General features: G+C 40.8%; 1 protein-coding gene across 1 annotated transcript in view; it reads left to right on the forward strand.

Moving 5' to 3' along the window:
* The window catches only part of LOC148773201 (odorant-binding protein-like), a 42,770-nt gene extending 29,852 nt beyond the window's left edge, over positions 1 to 12,918 (forward strand). The window contains exon 6 of the mRNA XM_088834001.1: positions 12,800 to 12,918. Coding sequence (XP_088690127.1) covers positions 12,800 to 12,918 — 119 coding nt within the window. The remainder of the gene's footprint in view (positions 1 to 12,799) is intronic.
* Positions 12,919 to 20,891: the final 7,973 nt, after the last annotated feature.

Genomic DNA, 20,891 nt, shown 5'->3' on the forward strand with positions numbered 1-20,891 from the left:
AATCCTCATATGGTATTGAGATGGAGGAAGAGTGTGTGTTTGGAGAAAATTAAACTTTCTTTAAATTTTGTGATTTTGGGCTCTCATATTGTCTAATGAGGGCTTCCCTGGGGGCTCTTATATTGTGTAAGAAAGCCTGTTGGATTTCATATTGTCTAATAAGTTCTGGCGGCTCTCTTATTGTCTAAAAAGGGCTTTCTCTGGTGTCTCAGAGTGTAAAAAATCTGTCTATAATGCAGGATACCTGGATCCGATCTCAGGGTCAGGAAACTCCCATGCAGAAGGATTTCGCAACCCACTCCAGTCTTCTTGCCTGGAGTTTCCCACAGACAGAGGAGGAGACTGGTGGGCTACAGTCCATGGGGTCGCAGAGAGTCAGACACAACTGAATGACAAACACTTTCCCTTTCATTGTCTAATAAATCAGTGCCAGGGTTGTGACAATGCTCAAGGTTTGTCTTGAAGGCTAAGCCTCTCATTTTTCAGAAACCATATAAAGGAAAAGTTCATTGTTTTTCTTTCTTCCTAAAATTCTACATTTCACCATGTTTATTGTCTTTGCACACGACCTGTTTTGTATCTGTGGTTACCTTTGGAACTACTAGTCAGATTTAGCGTGTAGACAGATCATCCTTGCCGCTTGATATATGCTGGATCTGAGACAACATATTTTGTCTCTTTTGAAGGTCAAATTGTTCACCAGCACTGAGGTGATACCTGACACATATTCTTGGGTGTCACAAAGAAAGAATCCTAAATATACATCAAATTTTTATTATGCTAATCAATCAACATGAACATATTTTGTTTTTAATGAAGAATGGAGAATGCATAGAAAAATATGTCTCAGGCACAAAGGAAGGAAACGTTTATGCTCTTGACTGTAAGTATGAATGTTTCAGTGGAAAGACGACGTTCAGGTAGAAATCTTGGTCTCAGCTTTCTTCACTAACCCCATACACCTGAATTCTACTCCCACTAAATTCAGAGGTCAGGGACTGGATAGCCTTGCCTCAACGGAGTGTTACACAGAGAGACCAGATCCAAACATCCTAGACTGAGAAGTTAAGTGGGTCTTAGGAAGCATTATAAAACAACGCTAGTGGAGGTGACAGAATTCAAGTTGTCTTCTTTAAAATCCTGAAAAATGATACTGTTAAAGGGCTGCAAGCAATGTGTCAGCAACTTTGGAAACCTTGACAGTGGCCAAGGACTGGAAACGGTCAGTTTCCATTTCAATCTCCAAGAAGGACCATGACAAAGAATGTTCAAACTACCGCACTGCTGTGCTCATTTCACATGCGAGCAAGATAGTGCTCAAGATCCTTCAAGTCAAGATTCAGAGGTACATAATCAGAAAACTTCCAGAAATATAGGCTTGATTAAGAAAAGGTAGAATAACACGATGAAATTGTCAACATTCAGTGGGTCATGGAGAGAGCAAGGCAATTCCAGAAAAAACAATTTTTTTCCTGCTTCATTATGGGAAAGCTTTTGACTTTGTGGATCACAACAAACTGCGGAAAATTCTTCAAGATATGGTAATACTGGATTGCCTTACCAGGCTTCAGAGAAACCTATATGTGGATCAGTCAGCAACAGTGAGAACTGGACATGGAACAACATATTGGTTCAAAATTGGGAAAAGAGTACAAGATAGCAAATACGGTCATGCGGCTTCTATAACTTATATGCAGAGTACATCATGCTAAACCCCAGGCCGGATGAATGACAAACTGGAATCAAGATTGCTGGAAAAAATAGCAACAGCATCAGATATGCAGATGATACAACTTTATGGAAGAGAGTGAAGAGGAACTAAAGAGTCTCATGATAACGGTGCAAGAGGAGACTGAAAAAGCTGTTCTCAAACTCAACATTCAACACCAGGAAGATCATGGCCTCTGGTCCCTCACTTTATGGCAAATAGAAAGTGCAAGAGTGGACGCAGTGACAGGTTTTATCTTCTTGGGCTCGAAAATCTCTGAGGATTGTGACTGTAACCACGTAATTAAAGATAACTGATACTGGGAAGGACAGCTATGACAATCCAAAACAGCTTATTAAAATGCAGAGACATCACTTTACCAACAAAGGTCGTTTTAGTCAACTGAATGTTTTTTTTTCCCCCGTATTTATGTATGGATTTGAGAGTTGGACTATAAAGAAGGCTGCGCACCAACGAATTGATGCTTTTGAATAGTGGTGCTGGAGAAGACCCTTGAGAGTCCCTTGGACTACAAGGATATCCAACCAGTCCATCCTAAAGGAAATCAGTCCTGAATATACATTGGAAAGAATGATGCTGCAGCTGAAGTCCCAGTCCTTTGGCCACCTGATGTGAAGAACTGACTCATTGCACAAGACCCTGATGCTGGGAATATTTGAAGGCTGGTGGAGAAGGGGATGACAGAGGATTAGATGGTTGGATGGCATTATCGGCTCAAAGTACACTAATTTGAGCAAAATCTGGAAGCTCATAGAGGACAGGGAACTTGGTGTGGTACAGCTCATGGGGTAATGGAGAGTCAGACATGACATAGAGATTTAATATCAACAAGAAGGATGTGGTAAACTTGAGTGTATATCGATTTTGTAGGATTCTCACAGATAATTTTCAACAGATTTATGAACTGAGGTCCCGCACACCACAACTAGACTGTACTCCACCGTCACCACAAGTGGAGAAAGCCAACGGGCAACAGGGAAGACTCAGCAAATCAAAAATAAATAAATAAAAATCAGAAAAAGAATCTGTTAGGTTTCTCTGCATGCACGTTCTATAAAGCATCTTAGGCTTCTCAGAACACACATTCTATAAAGCATCTTAGTAAGACAGCAAAGAGTGGCTGGTTAATTGTAGGAAAAGTTGTGGATGAGGAAAATCGTACCTCCTTCTGTTGCCATGGATAACGGTAGCATTCTGTCCAAGCATGAAGTGAGTGGGTCCATACAGGATGGACCGTTCTTCATGCCCGCCATGTGCCACAATAATCTAACTGACAAGTTAAGGGTGGGCTGCTTGTATCTTTTCTCTCTCTCACAGATGCGGGTCTCAATGAATTTCAACACATTAGTGGGGACGAGAACACTCTCTTAGTGTATAATATCAACGTGGATGGACATGGCAAGGAGACAGAACTGGTGGGATTATTTGGTAGGTATGATATCCTAAAATTCCCATAACCACTGTCATGTAACAGGTACACTGTCAGGACTTTCATTCAGAATATCAGGAGGTGCTGACAGTATTCCATATTCAGGGTGCAAGGCCTGCGTATTTATGCTCACCAAATGAAGGATCCTGGAAGGTAATTTACCAAGAAAGAGGAGGCCATAGGGTGCAGAATATCACATCATCAGGCATTTCACAATGATTCCTATGTGCTGAAATCTTAAAAAAAAAATGCAGTTTTGCTAGAATATTTTATTTTACATATGTCAACAAATTTCAAGCCATGTCTGTAATGAAGCTGACTTCATTTCATGTTTAAAATTTTATTTATTTTTTAATTGAAGGATAACTGCTTTATAGATTGTACTGTTTTCTGCCAAATATCAACATGAATCAGCCATAGGTAAACATATGATTGTGTGAAAGGTGGTCAGTCTTGTCTGACTCTTTGTGACCCCATGGACTATACAGTCCATCGAATTCATCAGGTCTGAATACTGGAATGGGCAGCCTTTCCCTTCTCCAGGGTAACTTCCCAACACACAGATCAAACCCAGGGCTCCCACACTACAGGAGAGTTCTTTACTAGCAGAGTCACAGGGAAGTCAATAGGTATATATATACATACACATATATGTCCCTTCCATTTTGAAACTGCCTCCTATCTCCCTCCCACCCCTCTAGGTTGAAATAGAGCCCCTGTTTGAGTTCCCTGAGACATACAGCAAATTCCCATTGGCTATCTATTTTTCATATGTTCATGTCATTTTGCATATTTCTCTGACCATACATCTTACCGTCTCCTCCCCTCTCCCCATGCACATACGTCTCTTCTCTATGACTGATTCTCCACTGATGCCCTGCAAATAAGTCCATTATCAGTACCATCTTTCTAGATTCCATAGATATGCAGATTCCATATGTATATGTTAGTATACAATAACAGTTTTTTGATACACTGTAAGCCTTGGAACACTTATCAGATAAACCTTTGACATGTTCCATGTTTCAAATGCATTGTTCTTATCAACACTGATATCACCCCGTCAAGTAACCACACAGGAGCACTAAGAGGTGTGTGTGCCATGCGGACAACAGGTGTCTATTTCAGAAAATGTTACTGGGTAGAATGGTAGGTTCATGAAAGAGTAAATCACGCCCTGTTTTTATGTGTGATCAGGTGAATGTGTCCGTGGAAGGAGAGAAAGGTGGTTCCTACTAAGCCTGGTGTACAAACAGATATGAGACGCAGGTATATACGCAAGGAAGGTGAGACAAGTAAGTAGGTTCCATAGTAGGATGGGCTCAGCCCCAAATTCATGAAGATCCTGGCAAGTTTTGGGGGTCCAGCTCCTGATGCTGAGGAGTAAGTTGTTCTACTAACCAAGTTGGACTGGGGTCAATTCTTACGACAAAAGCACATGTTTGTGTCGTGGGAACCATTGAGCGCTCTTGGATTCTACAAGTGAACATCTGATTGTCACGTTCCATTTCTACTTCTGTAGATTGAGAAATTTCCATGGGTTCCCGGGGGTCGACAATTCTGTTTTTTGCTCGGTGATTTTACTGGCAAAGGAAATAATGTAGACTCGAAATAAAAAGAGAAGTTCGACAACGCGGTGAGAGAAAAGGGGATTCCAGAAGAAAATGTCCTGGACTTCATCGACATTGGTAAAGGAATTAAATTTTTTCCCTGCACATACCATTCACCTGTTGTGTATAAACCAGAAAACAAGTCAACTTATTCAAAATGTCTTCTTCCACAAGTAATCTCTTTTAAGATCCATTATTAAAACAAAGGAAGGAAGGAAGGAAGAAAACTTGGAAGTGCTCGGGAATGTTAGTAATCGGTGGCTCTTTCATTTCTCCCATTTTGTTTTTCTTATTTTGTTTTTCATTTCTCCCATTTTGTTTTTCAGAGGAGTGAAAAAAAGTGACTCTGACACTCTTGTAAGTAAACACAGTCCATTATTAACGCTACCCCTTCCAGATGAAGCAACAAGTAACACTGTTATTTCATATTTGTGAAATGTTAGTTCCACCACTTTAAATGTATCACTAAAGAATTTTTTGTTCAATAATGTCGCTGCTCTTGAGCCATATTATTGAAAGCACTTTGATTAATTAATGCCAAGCAGCTGTGGTGAGAGTCTTATCCTGCAGAAATCTTGCAGATTAGAGTCATCTGACAGAAGCAGGAATCCCCATGAGTTGGTGGAAATTATTAGTGTCCCCATCCGTCCTGACGTCGGGGTTGTGCCCACTCATTCCTCCCCCAAGAGAATCGGTATGAAACAGAGCTCTGCTTCCCTGAAGCAGGGCTTCCCTGATACCTCAATTGGTCAAGAATCCGCCTGCAATGCAGGAGACCCCGGATCGATTCCTGGGTCTAGAGGATCTGCTGGAGAATGAAAGGCTACCCATTCCAGTATTCTTGGGCTTCCCTTGTGGCTCAATGGGGGAGACCTGGGTTGAATCCCTGGGTTGGGAAGATTCCCTGGAGAAGGGAAAGGCTTCTCCAGTATACTGGTGTGGTGAGTTCCATGGACTGTCATGGTTCATGGCATTAAAGGAGTTGGAGATGACCAAGCGACTTCCACTTTCACACTTTCCGCAAGACCACTGTTTGATCTCATATGATTCCGAGAGAAACAGTAGATGCCTTCCAACCACACTGTCTGAAACATGCATTTGCGATATATTCCTTCTCTGGTCTCACCTCCTAGTGGTGAGTTCCTTCCCCACCTGGAGCGCTGCCCCTCCGCTCTGCCCTGCCTGCGTGTTTGGACAAGAAGCAGCTCTGACCTACTGTGTGTCACCGCCACACTCCCTATATCCTGGCCTCCATCTCACCTTCCTGCAATCACTCAGCAACGTGGAATGTAAAAATGCACATCTGTATTCCCGAAGCCTGCAAACAGCACTGCTCAGTGTCTGAGCCACTGAAAATTATCAGTGTGCTTAATAAAAAAAAAGAAAAAATAGAAGGCATCCAACGCAGCTTCAGACTCTCATAGCCCTGACAAGAATATGCAATTTTCCCAAGGCCATGCTGAGTTCACCATCCTTGCTCACGTTGGGACAGCTTAATTGAAACTATGAATGTCCTCAGATTATCAGTGACCACTTGTGGTTCACCATGGATTTACCAAGGTGGACATAGCAACATCAATGAATTGACTGTGATGTTAATGAAGGTGACAGGAAAGTGAAAGCAAAGCTGTCTTCAGGGCGTCAGGTACCATCAAGGCCACTGCTGGTAACTGGGCCTGAGGTAGCTTCACTTCACCGTTTCTAAACAAACCTGAAGGCTGCAATGGTTGGTCCCCTAGAGACCTTTCAAGAAGTTTTGCACTTTTGTTGTCTTCCTTCTTAAGTCACTGTGTAAATTTCAAGCTAAAATGGATTGCAAAAATGGAGAAGAGTAAGGCAGTGGAAGCGTTCATGACTTGGCCAAAAGAAAACATATAGTGGGAATAAGAAAAATGAATCTTGACTTGAAGGATCTTGAGCACTCACTGGAAAAGACTCTGATGCTGGGAAGAATTGGGGGAGGGAGGAGAAGGGGACGACAGAGAATGAGATGGCTGGATGGCATCACCGACTCGATGCACTTGAGTTTGAGTGAACTCTGGGAGTTGGTGATGGACAGCGAGGCCTGGCGTACTGTGATTCATGGGGTCGCAAAGGGTCGGACACGACTGAGGGACTGAACTGAACTGAACTGAACCTTGTTCGCATGTGAAGTGAGCATAGCCGTGTGGTAGTTTGAACATTGTTTGTCATGGTCCTTCTTGGAGATTGAAATGGAAAATGACCTTTTCCAGTTCTGTGGCCACTGCCAAGGTTTCCAAAGTTGCTGACACATTGCTTGCAGCCCTTTAACAGCATCACTTTTTAGGATTTTAAGAGCACAGCTTGAATTCTGTCACCTCCACTAACATTGTTTCATAATGCTTCCTAAGACCCACTTAACTTCTCAGTCTAGGATGTCTGGATCTGGTCTCCCTGAGTAACACTCCGTTGAGGGAAGGCTATCCAGTCCCTGACCTCTGATTTTTAGTGGGAGTAGAATTCAGGTGCATGGGGTTAGTGAAGAAAGCTGAGACCAAGATTTCTACCTGAACGTCATCTTTCCAGTGAAACTTTCATACTTACAGTCAATAGCATAAACGTTTCCTTCCTTTGTGCCTGAGACATATTTTTCTATGCATTCTCCGTTCTTCCTTAAAAACAAAATATATTCATGTTGGTTGATTAACATAATAAAAATTTGGATTCTTTCTGTATGTCACCCAAGAATATGTGTCAGGTATCACCTCAGTGCTGGTGAACAATTTGACCTTCAAAAGAGACAAAATAGGTTGTCTGAGATCCAGCATATATCAATCGGCAAAGATGATTTGTCTACACGCTAAATTTGACTAGTAGTTACAGAGATAACCACAGACACAAAGCAGGTCGTGTGTAAAGCAATAAACATGGCGAAATCTAGAATTTTAGGAAGAAAGGAAAAGAATGAACTTTTCCTTTATATGGATTCTGAAAACTGAGAGGCTTAGCCATCAAGAAAAACCTTGAGCATGGTCACAACCCTGGCAGTGATTCATTAGACAATGACAGTGAAAGAGTTTGTCATTCAGTTGTGTCTGACTCTCTGTGAACCCATGGACTGTAGCCCAACAGTCTCCTCCTCTGTCTGTGGGAAACTCCAGGCAAGAAGCCTGGAGTGGGTTGCCATTTCCTTCTGCATGGGAATTTCCTGACCCAGAGATCGAATCCGGGTCTCCTGCATTACAGGCAGATTCTTTACCCTCTGAGACACCAGGGAAAGCCCTTATTAGACAATATGAGAGCCACCAGGCCTTATTAGAAAACATGAAATCCACCAGGCTTTCTTTCACAATATACGAGGCCCCAGGGAAGCCCTCATTAGACAATATAAGAGCCCAAAATCACACAATTTAAAAAAAGTTTAATTTTCTCCAAACACACACTCTTCCTCCATCACAATACCATATGAGGATTAAACTTGAAAGACACGTGTCTGTATACAGACAGATTTTACACTCACACGGACACTTAACAAGCAAAAACTTTAGTACACACGATGTGTTTGTACGATATCATGAAGAAATTTATGGATACACTATATGATAAGTATATATTGTCAGCTCTATAACAGGAGTACGTGGCTTCACATATGTCCTCTGTACATGTATGTGAAAAAGGTGTATTTGGCCCATTTAAAGAATTTTCATGAAACAAATACTAAAAGGGAAATAACTCTACAGGGACTGGATTAATTTTTGAATAGACACCTTGGAAAAGAATGCCCACAGTGAAGTGTGGTGAGTGTTCTTAGTCATTGAAAGTGAAAGTGCAAGTCATTCAGTCATGTTTCCTATTTGCGACCCCATGGACTATAGATTCCATGAAATTCTCCAGGCCAGAATACGTGAGTTGGTAGCCTATCCTTTCTCCAGTGCATCTTCCTGACCCAGGAATTTAACCAGGGTCTCCTGCATTGCAGGCAGATTCTTTACCACCTCAGCTATCAGGGAAGCCCTCTGAGTCATTAGGGAATTGAAAGGCATTGAACTCACTGAAAAACAACCACAAAGTGGGAACACAGAAATTATCCAACATAACTGCAAATACAAAAAAATTTTATCTGAGCAGACAAACTCCTTTCATTTGGCTTGGAAAACGTGATTCCTTGCATATGCAGACACTGATAACTGTTTTAAATTTTGTGCTGCGAGAGGAAGGTGGGGAAGATGATTCAGACTGCATAATTTTCTCACGAGAAGAGCCAAAACGTTTGCAACATGCTGATCTGTTCTTACCTCTGGATCTAGGCATAGACATTTAATGATGAGTAAAGAAAAGGACAGTATGAAAAGGCAAAAAATAAGACACTGGAAGGTGAACTCCCTAGGTCGGTAAGGGCACAGTATGCTAGTGGAGATCAGTAGAGAAAGAAGTCAAGAAAGAATGAAGGGATGCCGAAAACAACGTCCATTTGGAGATGTTACTGGTGATAGAAGTAAGGTCTGATGCTGTAAAGAGGAATATTGCATAGGAACCTGGACTGTTAGGTGCATGAATCAAGACAAATTGGAAGTGGTCAAACAAGAGATGGCAAGAGTGAACATTGACACTCTAGGAATCAGTGAACTAAAATGGACTGGAATGGGTGAATATTAACTCAGATGAACAATATACCTACCAATGTGAGCAGGAATCCCATAGAAGAAATGGAGTAGCCAACATGGTCAAGAAAAGAGTCGGGAATGCAGAACTTTGATGCAATCTCAAAAACGACAGAATGATCTCTGTTCATTTCGAAGGAAAGCCAATCAACAGTACGGTAATCCAAGTCTATGCCCCAACCAGTTATATTGAAGAAGCTGAAATAGAATGGCTTTATGAGGCCCTACAAGACATTTTAGAACTAGCATCATAAAAAGAATTCCTTTTCATTATAGGGGACTGGAATGGAAAAGTTGGAAGTCAAGAAACAGCTGGAGTAACAAGCACATTTGGCCTTGGAGTACAGAATGAAGCAGGGCAAAGGCTAATAAGCTTTGTGAAGAGAACGAACTGGTTATAGCAAACAGCCTCTTCCAGCAGCACAAGAGAAGACTCTACATATGGACATCACCAGATGGCCAAAACTGAGATCAGATAGATTATGTTCTTTCAGCCAAAGATGGAGAAACTGTATACAGTACAGCAAAAGAAGACCAGGAGCTGACTGTGGCTCAGATCATGAACTCCATATTGCCAAATTCTGACTTAAATTGAAGAAAGTAGGGAAAACCTTTAGACCATCCAGATATGACCTAAATCAAATGCCTTCTGATTAAACAGTGGAAGTGAGAAATAGATTTCAGGGACTAGATCTGATACACAGAGTCCCTGATGAAGTATGGAAAGAGGTTCGTGACATTGCATGGGAGACCGGGAGCAAGATCATCCCGAAGGTAAAGAAATGAATAAAAGCAAAATGGCTGTCTGAAGGGCCTTACAAATAGCTGTGAAAAGAAGAGAAGCAAAAAGCAAAGGAGAAAAAGACAGATATACCCATTTGCATGCAGAGTTCCAAAGAATAGCAGGGAGAGATAAGAAAGCCTTCCTCAGTGATCAGTGCAAGGAAATAGAGGAAAATCATATAATGCGAAAGACTAGCGATCTCTTCAAGAAAAGTAGAGATCCTAAGGGAACATCCCATGCAAAGATGGGCACAATAAAGACAGAAATGGACCGAACAGAAGCAGAAGATATAAAGAAGAGGTGGCAAGAATACACAGAAAACTATACAAAAAAGACCTTTTCGGCCCAGATATCATGATGGTGTGATCACTGACCAGAGCCAGACATCCAGGAATGTGAAGTGAAGATGGCCCACGGAAGCATCACTATGAACAAAGCTAGTGGAGGTGATGCAATTCCAGTTGAGCTATCTCAAATACTAAACGATGATGCTATGAAAGTGCTGCACTCAATATGGCAATAAATTTGGACAACTCCGCAGTGGCCACAGGACAGGAAAATGCCAGCTTTCATCCCAATGCCAAAGGAAGGGAATAGCAAGAAATGCTCAAACTACCAAACAATTGAACTCATCTCACACACTAGCAAAGTAATGCTCAAAATTCTCTAAGACAGACTTCAACAAGTCATGAACCGTGAACTTCCAGAAGTTCCAAAGGTTTTAGAAAAGGCAGAGGAACCAGAGATCAAATTGACAACATCTGTTGGATCATCAAAAGAGCAAAATAGTTCCAGAAAACCATCTATTTCGAGTTTACTGACTATGCCCAAAGCCTTTGACTGTGTGAATCACAATAAACTGGAAATTCTTAAAGAGATGGAAATACCGGATCATCTGACCTCCCTCTTGAGAAATGTATATGCAGGTCAGGAAGCAACAGTTAGAACTGGACATGGAACAGCAGACTTGTTCCAAATAGAAAAAGCAGTTTGTCAAGGCTGTATATATCACCCTGCTTATTTAACTTATATGCAGAATATATCATGAGAAACACTGGGCTGGCAGAAGTGCAAGCTGGAATCAAGATTGCCAGGAAAATTATTAATAACCACAGAGGTGCTGTTGACACCACCCTAATGGCAAAAATAAACAAGAACTAGAAAGTCTCGTAATGAAAGTGAAAGAGCAGAGTGGAAAAGTTGGCTTGAAACTCCACATTCCGAAAACTAAGATCCTGGCATCCGGTCCCATCACTTCATGGGAAATAGATGGGGAAGCAGTGGAAACAGTGTCAGACTTTATTTTTTGGGGCTCCAAAATCACTGCAGATCCTGATTGCAGACATGAAATTAAAAGACGCCTGCTCATTGGAAGAAAGTTATGACCAATCAAGGTGGCATATTAAAAAGCAGAGACATTACTTTGCCAACAAAGGTCTATCTTGTCAAGGCTATGGTTTTTCCAGTTGTCATGTATGGATGTGAGGCTTGGATTGTAAAAAAAGCTGAGCACCAAAAAATAGATGCTTTTGATCTTTGGTATTGGAGAAGATTCTTGAGAGTCCCTTGAAGTGCAAGGAGATCCAACCAGTCCATCCTAAAGAAATCAGTCCTAAATATTCATTGGAAAGGCTGATGCTAAGCTGAAATTCCAATACTCTGGCTACCTGATATAAAGAACTGACTCCTTGGAAAAAACCCTGAAGCTGGGAAAGATTGACGGCAACAGGTGAATGGGACGACAGAGGATGAGATGGTTGGATGGTATTACCGTCTCAATGGACCTGAGTTGGGTGAAGTCTGAGAGTTGTTGATAGACAGGGAGGCCTGGCTTGCTGCAGTTCATGGGGTCGCAAAGTGACAGACACGACTGAGCGAATGAACTGATGCTATCAACCATATGGTTATATATAATACATAATCGGTGATATATATTTATAAAGCAATATATCCAAGCATAAAATGTTTAGTTGTTTCTGTTCTTAATACTTTTATTCCTCACAATGTATACCTGAGTTTACATGTTCTGTTTTTTTTCGGGTGGGGTGGGGTGGGAGATAATTGCTGAACAAATGTGTTGATTTTTGCCATACTTTGCACGTTCCTAGGAAACCATCTGCACTATAGTGGACATTCCATGAATGGTACTTGGATCTCTGTGTGTGTGTGGTTGGTTGCTCAGTCCTGTCTGACCTATTGCGAACCCTTGGACTATCGCCCAGCAGGCATCTCTGTTCATGGGATTCTCCAGGCAAGAATACTGAAGTGGGTCACCATTTCCTTCTCCAGGGGATCTTCCTGACCCAGGGATTGAACTGCTATCACGTGTAATGGCAGCGCCTGGGAAGGGACTTGGGAAAGTCACTAGGGGCTCTGACGACTTTTGGAAACTCAGCAATGTTGAAACCTCCCATGAGGAAGCCCCGAAGGCAGAGCTCACTGTATTCTCTCCCCCTGCTCTCACTTCTGGGCTTAGTGGGAACCGTCTCTTACAAATTCTGCAGGAAGGGGTCAAGCGCCTAGTGGGGACTGTGGGTTCCAGGACATGAGCCTCTTCCCTCGGCTGTGTCCCTCTTTATTGTAATGAGTTGATGACAGTGAGCTTCTGGTTCCCCCTCTCTGCAGAGGTTTCGGGACAATCCCTGGTGCTCACAGGGATACTGACCTCCCCCCAGCTCAGTATCCCTGCTCAGCCCCACAGCTCAGGGCGTCTTCCTCTCAACATCAGCCAGAGAGCTGCCTGAAGATGGGGGAGAGACACCCTCCCTCAGGCCAGAGTTTAGAGGTGTTTTCCTTTTGGGTGACTTTTACTTACTTGACATAAAAGTGCATCAGTATTGTTCCATTTTCTTCATGAAGCTCAATGTAACGCATGAAAGCGTGGAATGCCCCCCCCCTCAGTGATCTTCTCTTTGTTACTGGCCGCCACGTATTGGGTTAACCATCTTCCTGTAAGCTAAAAGCAAAATTCCCTTCAGAAATCTTAGTCCATCTCTGTAAATTCTGCTCGATACCATCCCTCAGGAGATTCCCTGTCCTTTCACTTAGCAGAAGTTACCTATTTTTATGAACACAGCCCTAGGTATAAAATCACGTGAAAACTCAAGTCAGATAAAGGAAATAATTGAGGTATTACTGAGATAGCTTGAGTTATGTTGTCAAATGCAAGAGACCCAATCCAACAGCTGTGAGATCATCCTTCGGTTTTACAAAAGTAGTGAACATACATGAGAGCCGATGAATGGATGGTAGAGATGATACAGACCTCACAAACAGCAGGCATAGAGCCAGTGAATGGAGCAATTTTCAGTTGCAGGGAGATAGCGAGACTTAGCAGTCCACATGACCAAAACCTCGAAAAGGACACTCACACGGATACACGCTAAGAACTCCTCCCAAGCTTGGACCACCGTTCAAATACCCTGGTACCTGTGAGGCGTCTGTCTGAGCTTCACCTTGACTGGCAACAAGCAGACCGAGGACAAGACTGAACAGCAGAGCCTTCATCTTGTTGACTCTTTTGGCCCTTCTGCTCTAGAAGCTGAAGGTGTCCCAGTGGTTGGAGAAGATGCAAAAGTGCTGCCTCTTTTGTAGCCTGCATCTGTTGGCGTGACACATCATGAACCAATGCTTGTTTCTCTTATGACCACAGTTAAAACATAAGGCACCTTCAGTATCCTAGTTTGCAGAGATGAACTTTTCTGGCATCGGTCATGTTAATAACGATATTTGTTTTAAGAGAAGCATATGTGGATGTGGGCATTTGACCATTAAAGTGAGAAACTGCAGTACGTCCAATATTGCAAGAGGACAATTATTTATTTTCCTGCTTATCACGAGATCCAAAATGAGATGAGCTGTCCAAGGTACATATCCCTCACTTCTGCATGGTTCTGTTAATATGCAGGTGATAGTGTAAGATTTATTTTCTAAAAGTAATGATTGACAGTGTGGTTTAGCCAAGGGAACACTATTTCCAAAGAGACCCTTGGAAAGAATCCTATTATTCTGAGGTGGGGAGCAGGTTAGCACAGAGTATTTGTAACCCTCTCCTGCCCCAATGTGGGCTTTTTTCCTCTAAGTAGTAAGAAGTCGATCTGGTAATGCACTGCTTAAAGTCAACTGAAGAAGGCATATCAGTAGCTTATTTTCAGTGATTTCTGTAGAGACCCCCTTTTACCCATTTAAACCTTAATATAATATTTACTCACTAACTCAGTTGTTTCTCCCAGTGAGCAAAAAAGGCTGGATAGCAGTTCTTGAAATTTTTAGAATTTTTAATGGGAAAAAAAATTTCCTAACTCAAGATCACAGAAACAGGGAGTCATTTTGTTCATTTTTTACATCAAAATTTACTTATTTTCATCTTTATTCACTGTTTTTTTTTTTTCAAATAGATACTTTAAAAGATTTATTTTTTTCTGAGTATAGAAAAGAAGAAATGAGATTCAGATTTCCTGAGTCAACGAAGTGAGAAGTGACCCAGTGCTGTCTGCTCCTGCGACTGATTGGAGATCAGATTCATTCATTTCGATTGAATTCAGACCTTTGAGGAGAGTTTGTCGTCTCAAGGGCGTCCTCAGCTCACATCCTCAGAGGATCACTTCCCTTCATGTTCACATGGACCGAAAATAGTATCTATATTTTCTCCTTTTACTCTCTTTTCTTTCAGTTGCAAAGTCATGTTATCTCCATTGTTCATGCATTCCTCTGTATATTATCGTGTCATATTTTCAGCTGGAAAGTCTGCGTGATTGAAGGTTTCATGTCTCTGAATATCCTGAAACCGTTTCCTCTCCTTGTTCTTTGACCCAGATATTAATTTAATTTTTTTGTTTTTGAGTCTGTTTCTTTATCTAGACTGCCCCATGAAGCATGCAGGTTCTTAGTTCTCCAACAGGGATGAAACCCGTATGAACCCTATACTCTGTGCAGGGGAAGGACAGGATCCTAACCACTGGACCACCAGAGAAGTCTCTGACTCGGATAAATTTCAGTGGTCCAGTGATCCCAGCTAACACCCCTTATCAACCCATCATCACCCTTCCATCTCTATTTTGTACCGCCAGCATTCCCAGGGTTTTCTTTTGGACTCTTATCAACGTGTGCCCCTGGGAGTGTATCCTAGGCCCATCCCATCTTAGGAAGTCTTTCTAACTGCCAATCAAGGGGAGATTAGACACGAATTCTTCTCAGAGATTCTTGCGACAGTTGCAGTAATCGTGTTGGTTTCCACTGGTCTCCGTACTCTTCTTCCCTCCCTGTGCTCACACTCTGTTCTCTATATCTGCCTCTCTGTTTCTTCCCTGCAAACGATATGCAGCTGATGAGAAGGTGGCGAAACACAGGGAGCCCAGAGAGGCGCTCTGTGGTGACCTCGAGGGGTGAGATGCAGTGAGGGGTGGAGGCTCAAAAAGGAGGTGATTAATGAATAATTACAGCTGATTTCCAATGTTGTATGGCAGGAGCCCAGAGAACATTGTAAAACATTCTCCACCAATTAAAAGATAGAATAGAAAAGAAATAAGATTTCATTCTTAAGGAAACTGATTAAAAAAATCCTATTGCTTTATACTGCAAAGTCTCTTATGCCGTTTCATCCCAACTCTCTTTAATATTGGTGAAAATGTAGGCAATAGAATAATAAATAAAACCAGAACCATCCTATAGAAACAGTACTGCTGTAATTCCCTCCAAATAAGCCTAAGTACTGCTTGATACAGCTTCCTGTTTTCTCCTCAAATTTATTCATATTTTTGTAACTGAGAAGCCTCTAACAACAGGTTATTAATTTTCCTTTACTTTTCTGTTTTTCTTTTCTTTTTCTTTCTGTAACTACTGTTTTTACATTTTAGATTGTGCAACTCCTAACTAAACAGTGGTAGGAGGACTATTGATCTTGGCCACTCAAAATTCCAGGTTGCCTCAAGGATATATGGTCAAGATTGCAATGCAGTTAGAGTCTAAAGTTGAACCAACAAAACACAAGCCCACTGTTTTTAAGAAAGTAATTGTGTATATGACTTTTATTACAAAAATATAGTACTAGATTTATTTCTGCATTAATTTATTTGTCTGCACCAGGTCTCAGTTCCTGCACGTAAAATCTTTGTTTCATCATAGCTGGGGTCTTTAGTCACGGCACATGGACTCTCTAGTTGTGCTACTGACAGACCAGTGAGTCTGAGAAAGGTGGTGGGGAGACAAGCAATAGGAATTACTTTGGACAGTCGGCTGAGAAGATGTAGACGAATGTCTCGAAGTAACCATCTTGTCAGGGTCTGGAGGCCAGGTTCTTGTATAAAGCCAGAGGAAGAGCAGTGATGACAAACTAAAGTCAAAAGGCAGAATAGCACGTGAGAGTCAGTGAGGAAGTAAAGTAAAAAGGATTTTCAGTCTTGCAGATCTTCCCAGGAATGGCCAGCCTTCGGAATGTGTGTGGTAATTTCTTTTATTTATTTAATTTATTTTTATTGAAGGCTAATTGTTTTACAATATTATATTGGCTGCTTTTGCCATACATTGACATGAATCTGCCCCGCCTGTATATGAGTTCCCCTTCTTCAACCCCTCCGTCCTCCCTCCTCCCCTTATCCTTCCTCTGGGTCATCCCCGCACACAAGCCCTGAGCATCCTGTAACATGCATCGACCCTGAACTGGTGATTCATTTCACATATGATAATATACATGTTTCAGTGCCATTCTCCCAAATCATCCCACCCTCACCCTCTCCCACAGAGTCCCAAAGACTGCTCTATACATCTGTGTCTCTTTTGCTGTCTTGTATACAGGGTTGTCATCTCCATCTTTCTAAATTCCATATATATGCATTAGTATACTGTGCTGCTGTTTTTCTTTCTGGCTTACTTCACTCTGAATAATAGGCTCTAGTTTCATCTACCTCATTAGAACTGATTCAAATGCATTCTTTTTAATGGCTGAGTAATACTCCATTGTGTATGTGTACCAAAGCTTTCTTATCCATTTGTCTGCAGATGGACATCTAGGTTGCTTCCATATCCTTAGTGTTATAAACAGTGCTGCGATGAATATTAGGGTACACGTGTCTCTTTCAATTCTGGTTTCCTCAGTGTGTATGCCCAGGAATGCGATTGCTGGATCATATGGCAGTTCTATTTCCAGTTTTTTGAGGAATCTCCACACTGTTTTCCATAGTGGCTGTACTAGTTTGCATTCCCACCAACAGTGTAAGAGGGTTCCCTTCTCTCCACAGCCTCTCCAGCATTTATTGCTTGTAGACTTTTGATAGCAGCCATTCTGGCTGGTGTGAAATGGTATTTCATTGTGGTTTTGATTTTCATTTCTCTGATTATGAGGGATGTTGAGCATTATTTCAAGTGTTTGTTAGCCACCTGTATGTCTTCTTTGGAGAAATGTCTGTTTAGTTCTTTGGCCTATTGTTTGATTGGGTCATTTATTTTTCTGGAATTGAGCTGCAGGTGTTGCTTGTATATTTTAGAGATTAAATCTTTGTCAGTTATTTCATTTGCTATGATTTTCTCCCATTCTGAAGGCTGTCTTTTCACCTTGCTTATAATTTCCTTTGTTGTGCAGAAGCTTTTAATTTTAATTAGGTCCCATTTGTATATTTTTGCTTTTATTTCCAATATTCTGGGAGGTGGGTCATGGAGGATCCTGCTGTGATTTATGTCGGAGTGTGTTTTGCCTATGTTCTCCTCTAGGAGTTTTATAGTTTCTGGTCTTACATTGAGATCTTTCATCCATTTGGAGTTTATTTTTGTGTATGGTGTTACGAAGTGTTCTGGTTTCATTCTTTTACAAGCGGCTGACCAGTTTTCCCAGCATCACTTGTTAACGATACTGTCTTTTCTCCATTTTATATTCTTGCCTCCTTTGTCACAGATAAGGTGTCCATAAGTGCCTGGATTTATCTCTGAGCTTTCTATTTTCTTCCATTGGTCTATATTTCTGTCTTTATGCCAGTACCATACTGTCTTGATGACTGTGGCTTTGTTATACAGCCTGAAGTCCGGCAGGTTGATTCCCCCAGTTCCATTTTTCTTCCTCAAGATTGCTTTGGCTATTCGAGGTTTTTTGTATTTCCATACAAATTGTGAGATTATTTGTTCTAGCTCTTTGAAAAATATCGTTGGTAGCTTGATAGGCATTGCATTGAATGTATAAATTACTTTGAGTAGTATACTCATTTTCACAATATTTTTTCTTCCAATCCTCAAACACGGTATATTTTTCCATCTATTAGTGTCCTCTCTGTTTTCTTTCACCAGGGTTTTATAGTTCTCTATGTACAGGTCTTTGTTTCTTTAGGTAGATATATTCCTAAGTATTTTATTCTTTTCGTTGCAACAGTGAATGGAATAGTTTCCTTAATTTCTCTTTCTATTTTCTCATTATTAGTGTATAGGAATGAAGGGATTTCTGTGTGTTGATTTTATATCCTGCAACTTTACTGTAATCATTGATTAGCTCTAGTAGTTTTCTGGTAGAGTCTTTAGAGTTTTCTGTGTAGAGGATCATGTCATCAGCGAACAGTAAAAGTTTTACTTCTTCTTTTCCAATGTGGATTCCTCTTATGTCTTTTTCTGCTCTGACTGCTGTGGCCAAAGCTTCTAAAACTATGTTGAATAGTAGTGGTGAGAGTGCGCACCCTTGTCTTTTCCTGACTTTAGGGGAAATGCTTTCACTTTTTCACCATTGAGGATAAAGTTTGCTGTGGGTTTGTCATAAATAGCTTTTATTATGTTGAGGTATGTTCCTTCTATTCCCAACTTCTGGAGGGTTTTTAATCATAAATGGATGTTGAATTTTGTCGAAGGCTTTCTCTGCATCTACTGAGATAATCATATGATTTTTATTTTTCAGTTTATTAATGTGGTGTATTACGTTGATTGATTTGCGGATATTGAAGAATCCTTGCATCCCTGGGATAAAGCCCATATGGTCATGATGTTGGATCTTCTTATTGTGCTGTTGGATTCTGATTGCTAGAATTTTCTTAAGGATATTTGCATCTATGTTCATCAGTGATATTTTCCTGTAGTTTTCCTTTTATGTGGAATCTTTACCAGGTTTTGGGATTGGTGTGATGGTGGCCTCATAGAATGAGTTTGGAAGTTTACCTTCCTCAGCAACTTTCTGGAAGAGTTTGAGTAGAATAGGTGTTAGCTCTTCTCTAAATTTTTGGTAGAATTCAGCTGTGAAGCCGTCTGGACCTCGGCTTTTGTTTGCTGGAAGATTTCTGATTACCTTTTCAATTTCTGTGCTTTTGATGGGTCTGTTCAGATTTTCTATTTCTTCCTGGTTCAATTTTGGAAAGTTGTACTTTTCTAAGCCTTTGTCCATTTCTTCCAAGTTGTCCATTTTATTGCATATAATTGTTGATAGTATTCTCTAATGATCCTTTTTATTTCTGTGTTGTCGGTTGTGATCTCTCCATTTTCATTTCTAATTTTATTGATTTGGTTCTTGTCCCTTTGTTTCTTGATGAGTCTGGCTAGTGGTTTGTCAGTTTTATTTACCCTCTCTAAGAACCAGCTTTCGGTTTTGTTTTTTGCTATGGCCTCTTTTCCTTCTTTTGCATTTATTTCTGCCCTAATGTTTCAGATTTCTTTCATTCTACTAACCCTGGGTTTCTTCATTTCTTCCTTTTCTAGTTTCTTTAGATGTAGGGTTAGGTTATTTAGTTGACATTTTTCTTGTTTCTTGAGGTGTGCCTCTATTGCTCTGAACCTTCCCCTTAGCACTGCTTTTACAGTGTTCCAGAGGTTTTGGGTTTTTGTGTTTTCACTTTCATCATTTCTATGCATATTTTGATTTCTCTTTTGATTTCTTCTGTGGTTTGTTCATTATTCAGCAGCGTGTTGTTCAGCCTCCATTTGTTGGCATTTTTAATAGTTTTTCTCCTGTAATTGAGATCTAATCTTACTGCATTGTGGTCAGAAAAGATGCTTGTAATGATTTCAATGTTTTTTAATTTACCAAGGCTAGATTTATGGCCCAGGATGTGATCTATCCTGTAAAAGGTTCCGTGTGCGCTTGAGAAAAAGGTGAAATTCATTGTTTTGTGGTGAAATGACCTATAGATATCTATTAAGTCTACCTGGTCTATTGTATCATTTAAAGTTTGTGTTTCCTTGTTAATTTTCTGTTTAGTTGATCTATCCATAGATGTAAGTGGGGTACTAAACTCTCCCACTATTATTGCATTATTGATAATATCCCCTTTCATACTTATTAGTAATTGTCTTACGTATTGCGGTGCTCCTATGTTGAGTGCATAAATATTTATAATTGTTATATCTTCTTCTTGGATTGATCCTTTGATCATTATGTAGTTTTCTTCTTTGTCTCTTTTCACAGTCTTTGTTTTAATCTCTATTTTATCAGATATGAGTATTGCTACTCCTGCTTTCTTTTGGTCTCTATTTGCGTGGAATATCTTTTTCCAGCCCTTCACTTTCAGTCTGTATGTGTCCCTCGTTTTGAGGTGGGTCTCTTGTAGACAACATATATGGGGGTCTTGTTTTTGTACCCATTCAGCCAGCCTTTGTCTTTTGTTTAAGGCATTCAACCCATTTACGTTTAAGGTAGTTATTGATAAGTATGATACCATAGCCATTTTCTTTATTGCTTTGGGTTCAAGTTTATACACCCCTTCTGTGCTTGCTGTCTAGAGAAGATCCTTTAGCATTTGTTGGAGAGCTGTTTTGGTGA

This window comes from Moschus berezovskii, chromosome X (genome assembly GCF_049115385.1).
Source record: "Moschus berezovskii isolate FMDL1 chromosome X, NW_MosBer_1.0, whole genome shotgun sequence".
Classification (NCBI taxonomy): domain Eukaryota; kingdom Metazoa; phylum Chordata; class Mammalia; order Artiodactyla; family Moschidae; genus Moschus; species Moschus berezovskii.